An 18138-nucleotide genomic window follows, 5' to 3' on the forward strand; every position below is an offset into this window, starting at 1 on the left:
TGTCTGTTTGGTGTGCCGTTTCATTTGTTTCATCTGTGGTTTGGAGTGAAATAAGCTCTATGGGCAAACTCAAAATGTATCCACCAGTGTGCAAGTTTTTTTTTATGAGAAATAAATATTAACAATAAATGTTTTTGATATTTCAGGCGAAAGGTGTGTATGAGAAGGTCGGTGAGTCCACAGAGACCGCGCTGACCTGTCTGGTGGAGAAGATGAACGTCTTCGACACTGAGGTCCACAGCCTCTCCAAGATTGACAGAGCTAACGCCTGCAACTCAGTGAGTGACAGCAGCTCCCTCACCTGCACACGCTGCAGATTTCCACTGCTCCCACTCAGCAGGTTTTTCTCACTCTGTCTGTCATTTTGTCTGAGCAGGTGATCAAGCAGCTGATGAAGAAGGAGTTCACCCTGGAGTTCTCCAGAGACCGGAAGTCCATGTCTGTCTTCTGCACCCCCAACAAGTCTCGTTCTTCCATGGGCAAGATGTTTGTCAAGGTATACTGAGAGAAACTTGTACAGAGGAGCTGTCAGTGGCTTTGCTTTGGTTGCCTGACAGTTGCCTACTGTGTTGTGACTATTTCATTCCTTTGCTCTTGCCCACAGGGAGCCCCGGAGGGAGTTATTGATAGGTGCACTCATGTCAGAGTTGGCAACAGCAAAGTTCCCATCAGCAAAGGTATCAAAGAAAAGATCATGTCTGTGATCCGTGAGTACGGGACAGGTCGTGACACCCTTAGGTGCCTGGCTCTGGCCACACGAGACAGCCCACCAAAAATGGAGGACATGATACTGTCTGACACGGCCAAATTCTCAGAGTATGAGGTGAGTTGTTTTTTTCTAACTTCTGGTACAATTGTTTGTATGTTTTAATAAAAGTAGTGGTATTTGGTGTGTAGTGGGAGCATTCTTTTCAGGAGCAAACATTCAGTCATGTATTTGTCTCTCTGTGTCCAGTCTGACCTGACCTTTGTCGGCTGTGTCGGCATGCTGGACCCTCCCAGACAGGAGGTGGCTGCCTCTATCAAGCTGTGCCGACAGGCTGGCATCCGCGTCATCATGATCACCGGAGACAACAAGGGCACAGCTGTGGCTATCTGCCACCGCATTGGCATCCTGACCGATGACGATGATGTGGAGCGCATGGCCTTCACTGGACGAGAGTTTGATGAACTCTCACCCTATGATCAGCGTGAGGCTGTGACTCATGCTCGCTGTTTCGCCCGTGTCGAGCCTTCCCACAAGTCCAAGATTGTTGAGTTCCTGCAAGGATTTGACGAGATCACTGCTATGGTATGAAGTGTGAAATCTGATTCTGCAGAGTCTCTTACTGATCATTAGTGTTTCACATTTAATGGGAAATAGTCTGGGATTACAAGCATTTGGTTTGGTTGTAATTTAGGTCTTAATTCCATTTCTGGCTAACATTGAAAAGATAGTAAACATGTTGCTCTTAAACTTGTGGGTATCCTGTCTTCGTTGGCCTTAGAAACATCACATGTATTGTGTTGATTTGCTTGTGCTAGAGCAAAGAAATTACCCCTCTGTAACAAAATACTTCTCCACAGACGGGTGATGGAGTGAACGATGCCCCTGCCTTGAAGAAGGCAGAGATTGGCATCGCCATGGGCTCTGGCACTGCCGTGGCCAAGTCAGCCTCTGAGATGGTCCTCGCCGACGACAACTTTTCTTCCATTGTGGCCGCAGTAGAAGAAGGCAGAGCTATTTACAACAACATGAAGCAGTTTATCAGATACCTTATCTCTTCCAATGTGGGGGAGGTTGTGTGGTGAGTCTCCTCAGGAGCAGATGACCCTTATTGTATTAATTGCTGCTCTTATCATTTAGGAGGATAGAATTATAATAGACATTATAATAGACTGATGGGACAATAGGTATCCAACATACTGTGATGCTGTTTAGACCTCCTCCAGCATGTTAGTGCAGTTGCTCACTGAGTTATTTCTCCTGATAGCATCTTCCTTACTGCGGCGCTGGGCTTCCCTGAGGCTCTGATCCCAGTCCAGCTGCTCTGGGTCAACTTGGTGACTGATGGCCTCCCTGCCACCGCCCTGGGCTTCAACCCACCAGACCTGGACATTATGGAGAAGCCTCCTCGTAATGCTAAGGAGCCCCTCATCTCCGGCTGGCTCTTCTTCAGATACCTGGCCATTGGATGTAAGTAAATAATGGACAAGAACGGAAGAACAAAGTCAGTTTTTCCCATAATATTAGGAAAAAAAATTAATTGGCCTCCATGCAGTTTGACACATAAGAAATTTATGTTTTATCACGTTTGGTGTCTTTGCACTAAGGCTATGTGGGTGCAGCCACGGTGGGAGCCGCTGCCTGGTGGTTTACTCTCTCTGACGAAGGACCTCAGGTCACTCTGTACCAGCTGGTAAGTATGCCTGTCTGAGTTATCGTCCTTTAGCTGCCCCCAGCTCTTTTCCTCCCCCTCACTCCCCTGCCTTCCTCCCTGCAGAGCCACTTCCTCCAGTGCGCCCCAGACCACCCAGACTTTGACGGCCTGGACTGCGAAGTGTTTGAGTCGCCCTACCCAATGACCATGGCCCTGTCTGTGCTCGTTACCATTGAAATGTGCAATGCTCTTAACAGGTAAGTAAGTGCCTCTCAGAAAGATCATCTAGGCATCATTTGGGCTCAGAGAAGGAAGGGCAAACTGTATAAATGAATTACCATCTGTGTTCTCTCTTCCATCCAGTCTGTCAGAGAACCAGTCTCTCCTGCGGATGCCTCCCTGGGAGAACATTTGGCTCCTGGGGGCCATCTGCCTCTCTATGTCCCTCCACTTTCTCATCCTCTATGTGGAACCTCTGCCTGTGAGTATTACAAATCCATTTAATTCAGTGATGACTTGATGGAGCTGTTGTTCGGATACTCAGTTATGAGCTAGCTGCTTGATGGTTACTTACAGCAGGACACAGGTTGAGTTGAGGGAGTTATGCGGTAGGGTTGTCACGATACTAAAATTTCAAACTCGATATAAATACTCAGGAAAATATTCAATACTCGATACCATTTTCGATACAGCAGCAAAAAATTAAGAGGCATGTCATTTTTTAAATAAAGATCAAAACAGTAACATTAATGATAACAACAAAAAATCCCCCCAAAATAAATAACAACCAGAAACAAGATCTGTCCATACAAATGTATTTATCTACAGCCCTGTTTATTTTCTGTGCTTCTGGTGAATTGGCACCATATTTTCGTTGCTGACCAAATAAAGTTGGTAGTTTAGGCTCAGGATGCTCCTGTTTCTACCTCACTATGTGATCAGAGAACCAGGGGTTACGGGAGAAACCAAACGTTTTTCAGCTTCAATCTGTGACTTTACAGTTAACATAACTTTTCAGACACACATAATTGTGTTGTCCTGTTAAACTAACATTGTCTATTAATGTTACAGACGGGCATGACTGATAAAGTCTTCTGCTTAGCTCCCACATTAACGTTAGAAGTTATATTTTAGTTTGATGCTGGCGACACCAGCTGTGTGGGGAGAGTGAGGGGAGAGGCTGTACCTGCCGTCTGCAGCGTGCTGTGTTCACTTCACTAATTATTTCCAAAGAGCGCTTTTTCCTTTATCATTTTTGACCAAAACTGGCTGCTCTGATCCTCCTGCAGCTGCGCTGGCCATATTACAGCAACAGAAATGTGTGCATGCATGCACAGCGACGACAACAAGCCAGGTTGCATTGAGGGCTCTGTGCCTGCCAGACGCTGCCTGCACAGCGCGTGTCCGTCGGACCCGTCGCGCGCACCTGACAGGCGCTGAGGTGGCGTGCACTGTTAGTATCGATACTTTTGTAAATTAGTATTGTATCCGGATACAGCGTTTGAGTATCGATACTTTTGACAACACTATTATGCGGTCTTATCTGCCCCCTGGTGGTTGTCTGGCGTCATTACAGACGTGCAATAGAAACAGATGAGTTATCTTGAAAATAAAAAGAAAATACTTAGGTATTTTGCTTTTACTAGATAGGTCATAATAGGGACACAGTCAGGAAATGGAGAGACAGACAGAGAGAGAGAGAGAAAGAGAGACAAATGCCCCTGGGACAAACTGAACACATTGCAATCACAGTATATGGTACGGGTCTTACTGGAACAGAGAGAGTTAGATGAGAAGGTTGATACCACTCTCATAAGTGTCTGTTACGTACTAAGCTGTGGGAAACAGCTCTTCTGGCTTTGTCCAAATGTAAATAAAATCTACTTACTAGCACGTCTATATAGCTCACTAACTGTATGCTGGACTGTTTCTTGACTGGTATTGTGACTTCCTAATCCACCCTACTCTCCCTAGTACTCGTTGCTTTAGTTGGTTGGATTGGTTAGGTTAGGAGTAAGGCAGACCATTCCCTCACCATCCTAGGACTTTTCAGTCGAGGACCTCTTACAAGACAGAGTATATAATGGGGAACCCCTCATGTATGATCCTTTGAATAACTTGATAGCTTATGTGTTTACTCTTATATGGTCTTTGCTTTATGAAAGAACAACACAAGAGAATAGGTACTGATTTGTTACAATTGAACGCAGTTGATGTCTACTATATTATTCGTTGAACTATGAAGCCTTTTGTAAAGTCAATAAATATTTATCATGATAATGTGATAAATCTGACCCCTGGCAGAGTGCCACAGATCCCACTTCAAGAACCACTGAATTAGTGAACTTTAGAGTTTCATGTAGGAGGCTTTTTTCTAGCCTAGTGTAAATGCAGTTTGATTCTCTCAGCACCATCGCTGTCTCCTACTATGAATTCTTCTTCACATCTTTCTGTGACCTCATGATGTTCTCCATTAAGGCCAAGGAAAAGTGTTTAGGAATGGAAATATTTACTGACTATTCGACTACAGCCCCGGTCTCCACCCCTCATAGTCTTGGTCTTGTCTTAGTCTTGATACACTCTTGTCTTAGTTATGACTTGGTCTTAGTTTAGGTGGTCTCGACTCTTGACACTGAAGCTAACCATCTTCTGGTGTTCTTTTGGTTCTGCTGGCACCATGTGCAGTTGTAATCCTTTAAAAAGCAGCTGTAATGCTACTTGATGGATGTTGTCATGCTCTCTCTTAGGTCATCTTCCAGATCACCCCTCTGGATACGACCCAGTGGATGATGGTGCTGAAGATCTCCGTGCCCGTCATCCTGCTGGACGAGCTGCTAAAGTTTTTGGCGAGGAACTACTTGGAATTTGGTAAACAGCTGGAGAAGCCGGCCAGAAAGGGCTGCTCTCTGTCTGCATGTGCCGAGGGCATCTCCTGGCCCTTCGTGGCCATCTCCCTGCCCCTGGTGCTGTGGATCTACAGCACCGACACTAACGTGTCCGCCATGTTTTGGCCCTGACTGACTCCAGCACACTACCCTCCCTGTGCACCAGTGTGAAGTGGACATTAACACACACATCTAACACAGTTACATTAACTCGGAACAACTTACAGTCAACACTTGCACCTGCTCTGACGCTCTGTCTGCTGTCAGATCTTTTGTATTTAGGACATTTTCACCGATACATATTTTTGGGCGGGGGGTTGGGGCTTAGTCATATTTTACTGACTTTGACTGACATTATGTCCATGTGTTTTATTTTACCATCACGCGTTTCTCTCTTGATCCCCTGTGCTGAACGTATAGAGATGCCCACCGTGTCGGAGCTATGTGTTGAACTGTACAGAGAATTTACACTATTTTATGATAATTAATATTTTGTAATTTTTGGGAGGGGCTGTGGGGTCAAGAATGCTGGGTGTGAAGAGGATGATCTAAGGACCGTATAGTACAATACTAATTTTGGGGCAAAGACTTGAATGTATTTGCCCTAGCATGAATCTCTGTTGTCATTTTTTGAGCTCCATGCGTCGTCGTTCATTCTTTTCTGCATTAGGCAGAGCACAGCTACCTCAATGCTGTTAATATGATCATTACTACCCATTTGTCTTAACAGTCATTTCATAGATTAGCATTTGAAGTGTTGAGGTAAGCACCATTTTGTTTTGCAGTAGAGACAAAACCCTCACACATTTTTATGTTGTTTTTTTTTTTTTTTTTTAAATAAAATATATATATATATATATATATATATATATATATATATATATATATATATATATATATTTCTTTTCTCTGTTATTGGAGGGAAGAGAGGACAAAGAAATGTTACGAGTTTGATTCAAAGCAATTTTTGATAAAGCCTGTTAAATTTGTTTACTTGAAGAAAATACATTTATCTTGATTTTATTTTTTAAGTTGGATTTTTTGAGATTCACTCTCAACGTTCAGTCTTAATTTAGCAACTTAACGACAGTAATCTTTATAATGTATGTATAATGTGCACATACTGTACTTGAACATGTAAAAAGGCACCAAGAAGCTGTTAGTCTTATCAACTGAGCACAACATGGACGGCCGGTCATTGGAAGAGTCTGTATATCTGTACATAGCACACAAAGTAGAATCTCTGTAAACATATTTTTGTTGTTGTGGCTGTCAAAATGCTCCATACATTTACACTAGTTTACTTAAGTGTGGTCTTAGCCTTTCTGCATGCCTGCTCCAATAATACCAGGCCAGCAAGTGCTTTGAGTTTTTTTTTTGGTTTGTTTTTTTTAGTTTTGAAGCTAATTGTTGTTTCTTCCAATGCCTTCCACCTGTTTACCTGCAGAGTGAGTACACTTTGACCTGCATGCCAACTATCGCTCTCTTCTGTGGTTGCACACACAGCTTTGCAGTCTGTCATTGCTCATGTGAATGTGAAAGCAATGACAGCTCCTGAAATGTTTGATAGGACTAGCAGTTTTTTTTAAAGTATACTTCAATGGTACAGGAGTAAGAGGAGAAAAAGGAAGGTGTTTAAGATATTGTTTGAAAATGCCTTCAATGTCACCAAGTGCCAGGTACACACTGAGTAGAAATAGGAGCCTTTTGCATTTTAAACTGGCACTGTCACTGGTGCCGGTTATTTTTGACTGTAGTCTGGCAGCATGTTTTGGCAACTGGCAGAGACACTGACATTTAAGTGCCCCCACACCATTACAGGACATGGTGGTGTTGTTTTTATTTCTATGTCTTTTTCATTGCATTTGTCTTTTTACCTAATCTTCTGCTTGCCCATAGCATGGCCTTAATATATTTGCTCTTTTTATTAAAATAAGTATTAATGAATTGAAACGATTTGCTGCTCAGATGCTTTTTACTTTGGCCTGTGATTCTTGTGTCCACTGATGTGATTTCTTCCTCTCTTCTTTTTCTTTGCAGCAAAGGCCAAGTAAGCCCACCTCTACTCTAAATTCCTTGCAGAAACTTTGGTTTTGTTTTGTGTTGTGCATGTGTGTTTTGGGCAGCACATCTTACAAGAGCTGCATGTCAGTTGAATAATATGAAGACAGAGGCTCATAAAGTTCGTACATCATTTTTATAGAACAGCCATGAATACATGTCTGATGAAAACTAGCCAATGCCACCTCATCAGTCCTTCCATCCTCCTGCATGAAGAGCCTTAGATTATGATACAATTCTCATGGCATCTTTTTAGACAAAGATCTTAGTACCGTGTACAGCAAATTGTACAATATTCCATGGTGCATGTCCGCTGAGTCAGCCAACTGTTTTACCAGACTTGTGTAATAGACAATGTATAGTATTGGTAAATAGAATAGACATTCGTCAGATAGTACAAATGTTAAATAAGCTCAAAAACAGTTCATCTTTCCTAAGGAAATACTTTTATGGAATATTTAAAAACTAAACAGCCTTTTTTTTTTGCTTTGCACTGAGATTTGCAACATGTTTGGAGCAGATTTTGCCATATCTGGGAAGGCAGACGTGCAGCGGTGCAGTGATGCATACGCTTTACCATGAGAACGGCAGGCAGTCCCTCCACTGGCATTTTTTGCCAAACTGCTGTACTGTATTTTCAGAGATGATTGTACAATGTATCACATGAACTTTGGTTTCAGGTAAATAAAACTGTCATACATGAAGAGTTTACTCGCTGTTCTTCTGGTGTCATTTCAAACAATATTTAATGTGATGTGCTGTCTTCAGCTTTTAAGGGTAGGTGTAGTAGACCCAATTTCCCTATGCTTTGTGTCTAAGTGATTAATGAGAACAACAATTTTTGAAATAGGTCCACAGTTGGAGCTGGCAGCAGCGAAACAGGCTGCAATGTAACCACTTGGAGCAAGTTTGCACCATAAATTTACATTGATTACAAGTGTACGTTTTTGCTAATGACAGGCTCAAACTGTCACAAGTGTCTGACAACATTATGGTAAGGATCCTTACAGGGATAGACCTATTTGTTCATGAGTAGGATCCTTTTTGTTTAATCAGAAACACACTGAAATTGCCATCACCAAACCAACCAGACTCCATTTAAATAAAGTCATTTTAATGTGTGTAGAACCAGCATGTTTTCACATCTAACTGTGTGAATTAAGGGTTTATTTCAACCAAACCTGTGCTAGTCATTGTTGGAACAATGAAAAAAATAAACCAAGATGGGTTTCTGAGGGTTTTTTTGTTTGTGTTTTATGATAATGACTGTATATTTAAATGGAGTCTGGTGAGTTTGGCGATAGCAATTTCAGGGTTGTTTCTGGTTAAACAAAAAGGATCTTAAACAAAAAGGTTTTCTCTGTAGGGTCATTTCCATAATGTTGTTGGACCCTCATAGCAACAATCTGAGTCTGTCGGTGGCAAAAAAAAACCCAAAACAAAACCCCAACCTAACAAGATTTTTTGGGGGGCTTTTTAGCCTTTAATGTATAGGACAAACAAGTGTGAGGGAGGGAGAGAGAGGGGGAGTGACATGCAGCAAAGGCCCACAGGCTGGACTCGAACCCAGGCCGCTGCAGCAACAGCCTTGTACATGGGGTGCCTGCTCTACCACTAAGCCACCGGCGCCCCGATACTGGAATAATTTAAAAACTTGTGGCTCACATTAGTCACTCCTAAACACAAACATGGGAAAATGGAGTCCAGGTTGAACTAGAATTACCACCTTGCTGTTGCATGCCTCTGCAACCCAGTCAAGTTGCACCTACAGTTTACATCCATGTCTATGAAAGCATAGATGCTTCCCACACATCTTCACTCTGACAGCACAGAAGATCTGTACAATGTCTCTCCCTCTGTTCCTGAGTTATGATGTTGAGTAATGGCTAGAAAAGTGTTTTTGCAGCACATTATGATGTCACAGTGAAGTTGACCTTCAATCGCTTGGATAAAAAATGTCATCTCGGGGCATCGGTGGCTTAGCGGTAGAGCAGGCGTCCCATGTACAAGGCTGTTGCCGCAGCGGCCCGGGCTCGAGTCCAGCCTGTGGCCCTTTGCTGCATGTCTCTCCCTCTCTCTCTCCACACTTCACTGTCCTGTCAATTAAAAGCAAAAAAATCTTTAAAAAAAAATCAGTTATCAGTTCATTCTTGACTCAAAGTGGATGTTTGTGCCAAATTTTAAGGAATTCCCTCAAGGCATTCTTAAGATATTGCGTACACAAGCATGGGACAGATGACCCAATAACATAATGCCTCTAGCCACAGCTGTCACCAACAGAGGCATAAAAATACCAGACTTACCCTTTAGGGAGAAACTGGACTGCTACACTCATGTCAAGTGAGAGTGTTTAATAATTTTATTATACACTTTAAAAATCTGTACAAAATACTATAAACATTTATCTTGAAATGGTTAAGCAACACTTGAGTCAATCGTAGGGTTATTTTTTGAAACAGAAAAGCCGACTTATCAGACAGCAAACACACCAAGTGATTATCATGTACATTACATGACACATTCTCATGTGACCATTCAAATTAAGATGATATATTTTAAAGAGCAGCGGATATATGGTACAGTCACTTTTTCACAGACCTCCTGTTCACCTGTCTGAGACACAAAGTGGTGGCATATTCACAACCTTTATTGTGATCCACACCTTGCCCTCTCTGCGGCAAACAAGTTTCAGTCAGACTCAAATGAAATACAAATTTAAAAATCCCAGTCCCTCTTTTGACACATGTGAAGGATTACTCCAGATATTACTTTGCCTGAACAAAATTTCCCGTCACACCATTTTATTCTGACAATGGCCTCTGTCTATATTTCCTCCATACAAATCTTGCCTGGCAACAGCTCTCCAGTATACTAAACAACTCAACCTCAGGAAGGATCCAAAGCAGGTCTTTTTTAATACACTGACACTCCTGGGACAGTGATGCATTTACTCAGGTAGCAACTGATTGCCAGCAAAGAAGTGCTTTAGAAACAGCCAAAGTAGAGTCAGAGATATTACTGAATTTTCACAAATATTGAGCAATCAAGGTGTAGAACAACACAGCTTGGTTTACTCTGGGGTTGAGAATCTGCTGCTCCTGTAAGACTGTATTGGACAGCTGCTGTGAGAATGTTGGGAAAATAGCATCAAAGGCCACCTTGTCCTGTTTGACGACCCTGATGGCTGGACGCTTCCCACAAGCTGCGGTGTTAGAAGGTGGGGGCGACTGTGTATCCTTATGTGGCCAGGGTCACTGCATGCCAAACCACTGTTCCTGATCAGCCCACTGTGCCGCTTCACTGTCGCTGCCCTCCAGATCTCCGTCCTCTCCGCTGCCCTCCATGTCATCGCCGTCCAGCTCAACCGTGGCGTCTGTGGGACTCTCTTCCTTCTCCATCTTCTGCATGCCTTCTAAAGACTTCTGGTCATTGGGATCCAGGCTTAGGAAAGTAAAAGATAAAAAGCACAAAATAGCAGTAGGAAATAAAACTTATCTTGTGCTTGGATTGGTATGCCAATCAACAAAGGCAATCTCTGCTTACCTTAGCGCTATGCTGTACTGATCCATGGCTTCTTGGTAATCGTTGACAGCCACCAGGAAATCTCCCAGCATTCTGTGCAGGACACAATCACTCTGATTGGCCAGGGCGTTCCGCAGGAGAGCAATCCCTTCTTCATATTTCTGTTCACGACCTTCACAAGAAAAAAAGAACTCTGCCATTTCCACCAGTATATTGATATCAATTTTCTTTGTGTAACTGAATATATTTTAGGGATGCACTGATTAAATTCTGAGCTGATACCAATGTTTATAATAACAATTTGGCCAGTTGTTTATTCTCCCTTTCGTGCTAGTGCAACAAAGAAATATTTTCTATAAAATAATAACTGAAATGTTTTAAAGTCATTCAGGTTTGCATTATACCATCTTCAGATTATCACAAATTCATATCATACAAATTTATGAAACCTTTAATGTAACCTTCTTTTACATGAGAAACATTTTACATGAGACGTTTTTCTTTAGGCCAACACGTAAGTTATTGTCGCATTGGTTCCCTTGACAAAAAGCCAATATGATTTTTCACTGGATTTTGGATTATTGCCAAAAAAAAAAAAAAAAAATCTCTGTGGCAAACAAACATTTACGATACTGGCATGTTTTGTTCAGCAAGATAATCTTCACAAATGAACACCACTTTTATGATTTTAGAAGCATACATGAAATCACCAGAAGTAAAAAGCTAACGTTAGCTATAAATTGACTAAAGAATGGTTGCTAGACTTCAGCGTCGCTACGACAACAAGGCTGTGAATCCATGTTCGGTATGATGACTCCCTGTCGTCTCATTGAAAGACTTGTTGGCAAACCCCTTTTTAAGACACCTAAAAGCTTCAAAATTCATGAAGGGGGTATTTACTGACAGATTTTGTGTCGTAGAACAAAACGTGACCATCTTTAAAGCTTGTGTTTACCGCAGAACTTATTTCAAAAACTAAATTTCACAAGATTACATTTGAACACCCCGCTAACCAATACTAGTTTTTACTGAACAGAGCATTAATGAATCATAATGTCACTCATGGTGCATTCTATTTGTACTGGGCAGTCAGAGGAACCTCACCAACCCATACCCCAACATCCAATATGGCTCAAATAATACTGCTCCACCAAAGGGGGATCAATAGTAGTGTAAGCTGTAGTAATGAACAGTTTATAAGCACTTCTGTCTTATTTGTATCTCACTGAGACAGTCATACACACAGTCCTGTCCACCCTCTACCTGTGGACATGTTGCTACAGTGTTTGTATGTGCAAAATACAGCGTAATGCATTGTTATCAACTGGTATTGCTAACAACATCACAACATCTTGGCTTTTCGACTTGTAATGGAGTGAGATCAACTCAGGTGACACATTCCCAGCTCTGACCTCCAAATTCTGAGGTAAATTGGAACGCAGCATCAATTCAACCTCTGACAGCGTTAGTTCTGACCACCAGCTGCTAACAGCTAATGTTGACTAACTCTCTTCCTGCTGATGTCAACATGGATTTGTTGGTCACAATGTAGCATTACCAGGGAAAAACAGGGTGCATCCCCTGATGCATTGAAAGTTGGTTTACTGCGCCCCTTAACCCTGAAGGCAAGGAAGATCTCTGTTCAGCCCAAACACATTTTCTATTGTCCCTGGGTCAACGGCACACTGTTAGTCTTAAGCCCTGCTTTTTAGCTTGCGCAAAATGGATGGGACACAACAGATAAACATCAGCCACTGCCATTAGTGGATGTCATCTGACTTGCCAAAAGGCCGATGGCAGTTAACAATGCAAATCCCATACCAACGTTCAGTCGATATATCAGCGCATCCTGAATATATTTAAATTTCTGGGAACTATGTCACTGCCAAATTCATCTGTAAAACGTAAAAAAAAACCCTCTTCCTCCCGTAAAAAACAGTTATACATACTGAGCAGTTCAGCCTTTTTGACCACAGCCTTGGTGTAGTCGGGTCTCTGGGCCAGTGCTTTGTCCAGCAGGGTTTTGGCTTTCTCCTGAGTCACTGGGTCTTCCAGACACACTGTGGCAAGGATGGTCAGAGTTTGAGCATTGGCCCCCAGAGTCTTATAAATGTTATTGGCCATTCCCATAGCCTCTCGAATCCCATTGGATGCCAGGTAACAGTCAATCAGACCTGTGAAGGAACAGTTATTAACGGTTAGAAGTTAACGCAAGCAGAACAGATATGTGCTACATCTGAAAAGAACGGAGACTATACAAACGTGCCTTCATAGCAGTCGAGTCTGCAGGGAGCCAAGCGCATAGCCTCCCTGAAATGGATGATGGCTTCTTGGACACGACCCATGTTTCTTAGCGCTGCCCCCTTCAGGAGGAGAGCCTGTACGCTGTTGCTGTTCAGCTGGATGGCCTTTGCTCCTAGGTAGAGGGCTCTGGAGTAACGCTTGCTATAAAAGCTGTGACAACTGAACAACAGAGACAAATTTAAAGGATTGCAAAAACTATGATAATGATTCTTCATGTAGCAAAATTTGTAAAAAGACAAAAAAACCTAACTGTTACCACTACGAGACTCACCCAGAGATCACCCAGGGTTCTGCATGCTGGTCTGAGATATTGAATAATCGTCCTCCCAGGACTTCAACATCCTCCAGGTGTCCTTCCCGGGCCATCAGGTAGCCATAAACATCCATTCCTGCAAGGGCAAAAAACATAACTGACATTTTACCTCAACAGCAAAAAGTACCAGGTTGCCATAATGTTGTATTCAGAGTGCTGTAGTTTAAGGTTGGAACAAGCACGCTTAACCAAGAGACCTGCAGGACCAACATTACTGTCTTTCATAGGTGGTAACAGAATGAGTTTTAAAGCTAGAAACTAAAAGACCTAAGGAATCCATTGATACCAACCATGTCGTTCTAGCTTGTCAGTAAAAGGTGCTAAATATCGCTCCAAATTCAGGCTAATTTCTAGCAAGCCCCCCCCTTCAAGCCAAGCCCACCTTTGCTAGTTCCATACAATTTGGGGCAAAAACCATACAGTTTCTAACATGCAGTACAAATGTGTTATTTCTGCCGGTTGTATTTAAATATTTCTGCCATTGAGGTCCATTAACAGTAATGGAATTGCATAAATTGGGTATGACTGAAAAGCAGTTTCATTGTAGTGAGATCACTTGTGAAAAGCCATTGCTGTATAAAATGACCTACTGTGATCTCTAGGATAATCACAGTCTCATGAAACTTTGCAACCACAGACTAGTGACCTCGGGCATTCAGAAGATGGAAGGCTTTCATAGGTATACTGGCTATGAGGGCTTTTCTCAGCAGTTTCCAGAACAGGAGTGCTTGCAATCCAGTAGCTGAAAAATACAATTCTTGCCAAAAATTTCTAATATCAAATCACAGCATGGATTTTTTATGGTGTTCCTCAAAGTCTTGATGTCTTAATGTGGTATTTTGGAAGGATTTGACCATTTTTATGAATTCTCAAATTATCAAAAATGCTTAAAATGACTACTAAAACTGTGTAACAATTGGTATCAACCCCAAAAAATTCTGCATCAACCTATGAGACATAACTGAATGTCGGAAGGGCCATCATATACTTCCATCATAATATTCTAAGGCCCTATACACTCTAAGCTTTCAAAGTTTGAATAGGTGCCTTACAAAAACACAATATTTCTTACAGATTTATGACTAGAAAAACTTGAGACACTGAGTTGAGCTGCATCTCAAATTAATTTCAGATGATGTATACCACAACTATAATGCATCTACTGTTGACCTGCTATCCCCATAATTATCCCCTGTACCCCCTTTGAAAGACAAAAATGGCTCTAAGGTCGGTCTTAATGGTAAACTGATATATACAATGTCACAGTACAGGTCAGGTGCAAGGTTAATCATTACATAAATAAAACTGCAGCACACCTTTGATGAGGTATGGGTCCAGCATCTGGGCTTGTTCAAATTTGAGGATGGCATTCTTGGTGTCACCTGCCCTGAAGTAGACATCTGCCAGGCTTACCAGGAGGTCCACGTTGTCCCGCAACAGGGACTTCTTCTCAAGAGAGCTGAAACAAGATGAAGGAGGGACGGAGATATAATCAAATAAACAAGACTGTCACATTAAGAGGAACACTATATTCAGTCACTTTATATAAAACATTAGCGCTCTGCTTACCATATAGTGTTGATGGCTCTTTGATTGTCTCCTGCATGTATGAAGGCATAAGCTTTGATCCAAACAGAGAGCCAGTCCAGGTTGGGGATGCTCTGGATCACATCCATAGTCATGGATGCCACTTCAGCTCCTTTGACTGATAAAGAGAGAAGACCTAGAGGAGAAAAAAAAAGTCTAACTTGATTTAAAAAGTATTTTTCACAAACAGATCTGTCATGAGGCCAAAAAAGGACATTAGAGCAAAGTGCTTCACTAAGTCCAGGCACAGTTCTTGGTAAGCATGTGTTTGGGTGTACATACAAGAGCAGGTTAAATGTTATTTGTTGGATGAAGGTGTCTCTGTGACCATGCATACCAATGATTGCATCAAGAGCGAGGGGACACTGTCTGAGGACCTCTTTGTAGCTTGTCACTGCAGAACGCTCCTGCCCAGCTTTCCTGTACAGGTTGGCTAGCATCATGTTGATCTGAGGCCAGAAAGAACAATAACATCCATTTTATCACAGTTCTCTATAAAAGCTAAGGGACTAAAACATTTGCAGACCTCATGCAAATTTATTGTAATCTGAGGCCTTGATTACTTGCGCAGCAACATTGAGTTAATAGACATGGAGCCTATATTATAATAAAGGCATACAAAGCGTGAAGAAAAAAAGATTTATTACAATAACTATGACAGTAACTGCCTACCTTTGGTGTCCTCTGTCTGGATGGGATCCCATCGAGCACTGCAATGGCATCTTTATCCAGTTTCAAAATGGTGTAGCATTCAGCGATCTTGTACTTCACCTCAATTTCTGAGGGCAAAGTCTGAAAGACAACATTGCATGTCATTCTAATTTTTTCTCTTATCATGGCAACTGACCAAGTCAGTAGTATGGTTATTTGTCCCTCAAAGTGCACAATACTGTGTAATACTATTATCAACACAGCAAGTGAAAATAAATGTAATTGCTGTGTCATCTCGGACTGTGTTGTGGCTTAAATGAAAACTTGACAATTAACAGTTTTATCTGACATACCTGTGTCTGTATGTTAGACGCAGCTCCACCGGTAGACGTGCGAACTTTAGATGTTTTGCTAAGCACCTTTTTCTGTTGCAGTGCCATGCTGTACTTGCAGGCAGCATTACGATATTCTTTATCATGAAAGATGGCATCAGCGTGGTAGACCAACAACTGGTACTTCTGGGCCGGAGAGAACAGCTCCCTTGAATCAAAAATATACAAATCACAAAGTTATTAGAATCAGAATAGACACAAAATAGAAAACGTGTCTTTACTGAACACATGATAAGGCAATGTATTAGTTGTAATAGCACAAAAACTTAAATGATCTCAATGAGTAACAGAGAATACAGAAAAGACAAGCAGAATAAAAACAGCAGATGCTTAAGTAAATGCAAATTCATAAGCCAAACTGATGAAGAACATTTTCAAAACTGAACACAACAATAACAACAAAGGCAGTGAAAGAGTCTACTGATATAAAGCACAGGGGTGTAAAGTGTAACCTATGAACTTAGTGTAAAAAGAAGAAGCATCGTGCCTCAGCTGTAGTCACGTAGCCACTGTTTTTTTATTTAGACATACTGTATCGTCAAGATAGCGAAGGTGGAGAAGAGCAAGTTATCAATAGTACATGAGGCAAGCCGTCCTCTGAATTACTCGTTGATCGGTTGAATTCACAATATTTCAAGCTACAGCAGGCACCATTAGCTATAGTGGGAGACTTTCCTATGTCTATGTCTTGGAAAACAACGTACACTAAATATCGCCCAATGACAAAAATTAAACCTTTACTGGCGTAATTGCGTGATATTATTATTTTCGAGGGCGTCTGTTTGCACTCATACAGAAGCCCAAGCTGCATTACAGCTACAACCATTAATGTTAGCTTTTATTACCCAGTTAGCTCTAGGCTATCAGTGTCTCGGTCTAACAACATAATACGCTACTGTAGGAAAGCACACTCCGGAAAATAGACGGACCCTGTTTTGACATTACTTACGGGTTGTTATTACTCATCGTTAGCAACAAACTGCTCAATATCCGGACATTAGAGTGAAGGCCGGCGGAAGCCATATCCCGTACATGATCTATGACATTCATTTTCGATTAAGTTGAGGGCTTGCTTTAGGTTTCCGTCTCAAGTTAAAAGTTTGGGCTTGTAAACAGCTAATGCTAGCTAGCTTCTGATGTATTAAATATGGCGCCGACAACCTTCCTTCCGCATAATGCTGCCTTCAGGTGTTCCTCGCAAGCTCGTGATTTCAAACACTATACTACTAAATATGACATATTCATGAAATCTGCGTCTTTGGCGAACAAATTCAGATGTTACTGGCTTTATTTTTATTTAAGAAACAGTATAGATATATAGGGTGAAAATCTGCGTAAATATACAAGAAAATCTTTTTATTCGCCACTTCACAAAATGAAATAAGGTTGCTTATGCAGGCAAATTTCCGATAGTTATAAACGCATCTTGGTATTTGGTGCAGAATTTTTTAATATGTAATATTTAAAATGTAATACTGAATTATAACAAAATGTGATACAAAAAGTCACATGCCAGCAAATGTCACTTTTTATACAATGTCCATCAGTCAGACACCTGCCGTCCAGAAACTATAGATATAGATAGATACACATACAGTATTTGCATATACAAACACATATATACACTGTCTGTTGTCAATTTACACAATTTTATATGTTGCTTTGTTTTATAATTTTATTTATGTTTATATTCTAGACTATTTTGTCTTAGTTCTCATTTTGCTTTACTTTGCTTTTGTAATTGTTGCGCTCATGATATGATAATGTAAAGAACTTGAAACTTAAAACATATCAGATGATGATATCCTTTCCCTGAGACCAACAGAAGCCTGCAGTATTTTGACGTCCCACATGTCACAGCGGTCTCTGGGAGCTGACCTCTGAGTGTACTGATATGCAGTGCATTACATATTAATGTAACTTCTTGCCAGGAGACGTTAGGAATGTTGGAAAGACCATTTCCAGGTTAGTGCCTGTTGATTTCTCGAGAAACACTGCTTTGAACACTCACACATAAACACACATAAGTCAACTGAAGACGCGCATGCGCACAGTGAAAACCA

At 41.5% G+C, this 18138-nt stretch overlaps 2 protein-coding genes across 3 annotated transcripts in view; one reads left to right on the plus strand and one right to left on the minus strand.

Moving 5' to 3' along the window:
* atp2a2a (ATPase sarcoplasmic/endoplasmic reticulum Ca2+ transporting 2a) overlaps window positions 1-8017 on the plus strand; it is a 30108-nt gene extending 22091 nt beyond the window's left edge. Inside the window, exons 11-21 of one of the 2 annotated variants that reach the window (XM_033620591.2) lie at window positions 147-278; window positions 377-496; window positions 605-823; window positions 956-1291; window positions 1567-1787; window positions 1974-2176; window positions 2314-2399; window positions 2484-2617; window positions 2724-2841; window positions 5108-5228; window positions 7286-8017. In XM_033620591.2, coding sequence (XP_033476482.1) covers window positions 147-278; window positions 377-496; window positions 605-823; window positions 956-1291; window positions 1567-1787; window positions 1974-2176; window positions 2314-2399; window positions 2484-2617; window positions 2724-2841; window positions 5108-5228; window positions 7286-7299 — 1704 coding nt within the window. In that variant the 3' untranslated portion in view covers window positions 7300-8017. Of the gene's footprint in view, window positions 1-146; window positions 279-376; window positions 497-604; window positions 824-955; window positions 1292-1566; window positions 1788-1973; window positions 2177-2313; window positions 2400-2483; window positions 2618-2723; window positions 2842-5107; window positions 5525-7285 lie in introns of those variants that run through there. The other variant, XM_033620590.2, reaches the window with a different exon arrangement.
* Window positions 8018-9642: 1625 nt separating this feature from the next.
* On the minus strand, window positions 9643-17231 carry anapc7 (anaphase promoting complex subunit 7). Its single transcript, XM_033618571.2, has 11 exons — window positions 17025-17231; window positions 16037-16223; window positions 15705-15824; window positions 15370-15481; window positions 15015-15168; window positions 14762-14904; window positions 13404-13521; window positions 13095-13291; window positions 12778-13002; window positions 10850-11000; window positions 9643-10747 (listed from the first exon to the last, which is right to left on the minus strand). Exons 1-11 carry the CDS (start codon window positions 17123-17125, stop codon window positions 10558-10560), a joined length of 1698 nt encoding a protein of 565 aa, XP_033474462.2. The 5' UTR covers window positions 17126-17231; the 3' UTR covers window positions 9643-10557.
* Window positions 17232-18138: the final 907 nt, after the last annotated feature.

Source organism: Epinephelus lanceolatus, chromosome 9, assembly GCF_041903045.1.
Source record: "Epinephelus lanceolatus isolate andai-2023 chromosome 9, ASM4190304v1, whole genome shotgun sequence".
Lineage (NCBI taxonomy): Eukaryota > Metazoa > Chordata > Actinopteri > Perciformes > Serranidae > Epinephelus > Epinephelus lanceolatus.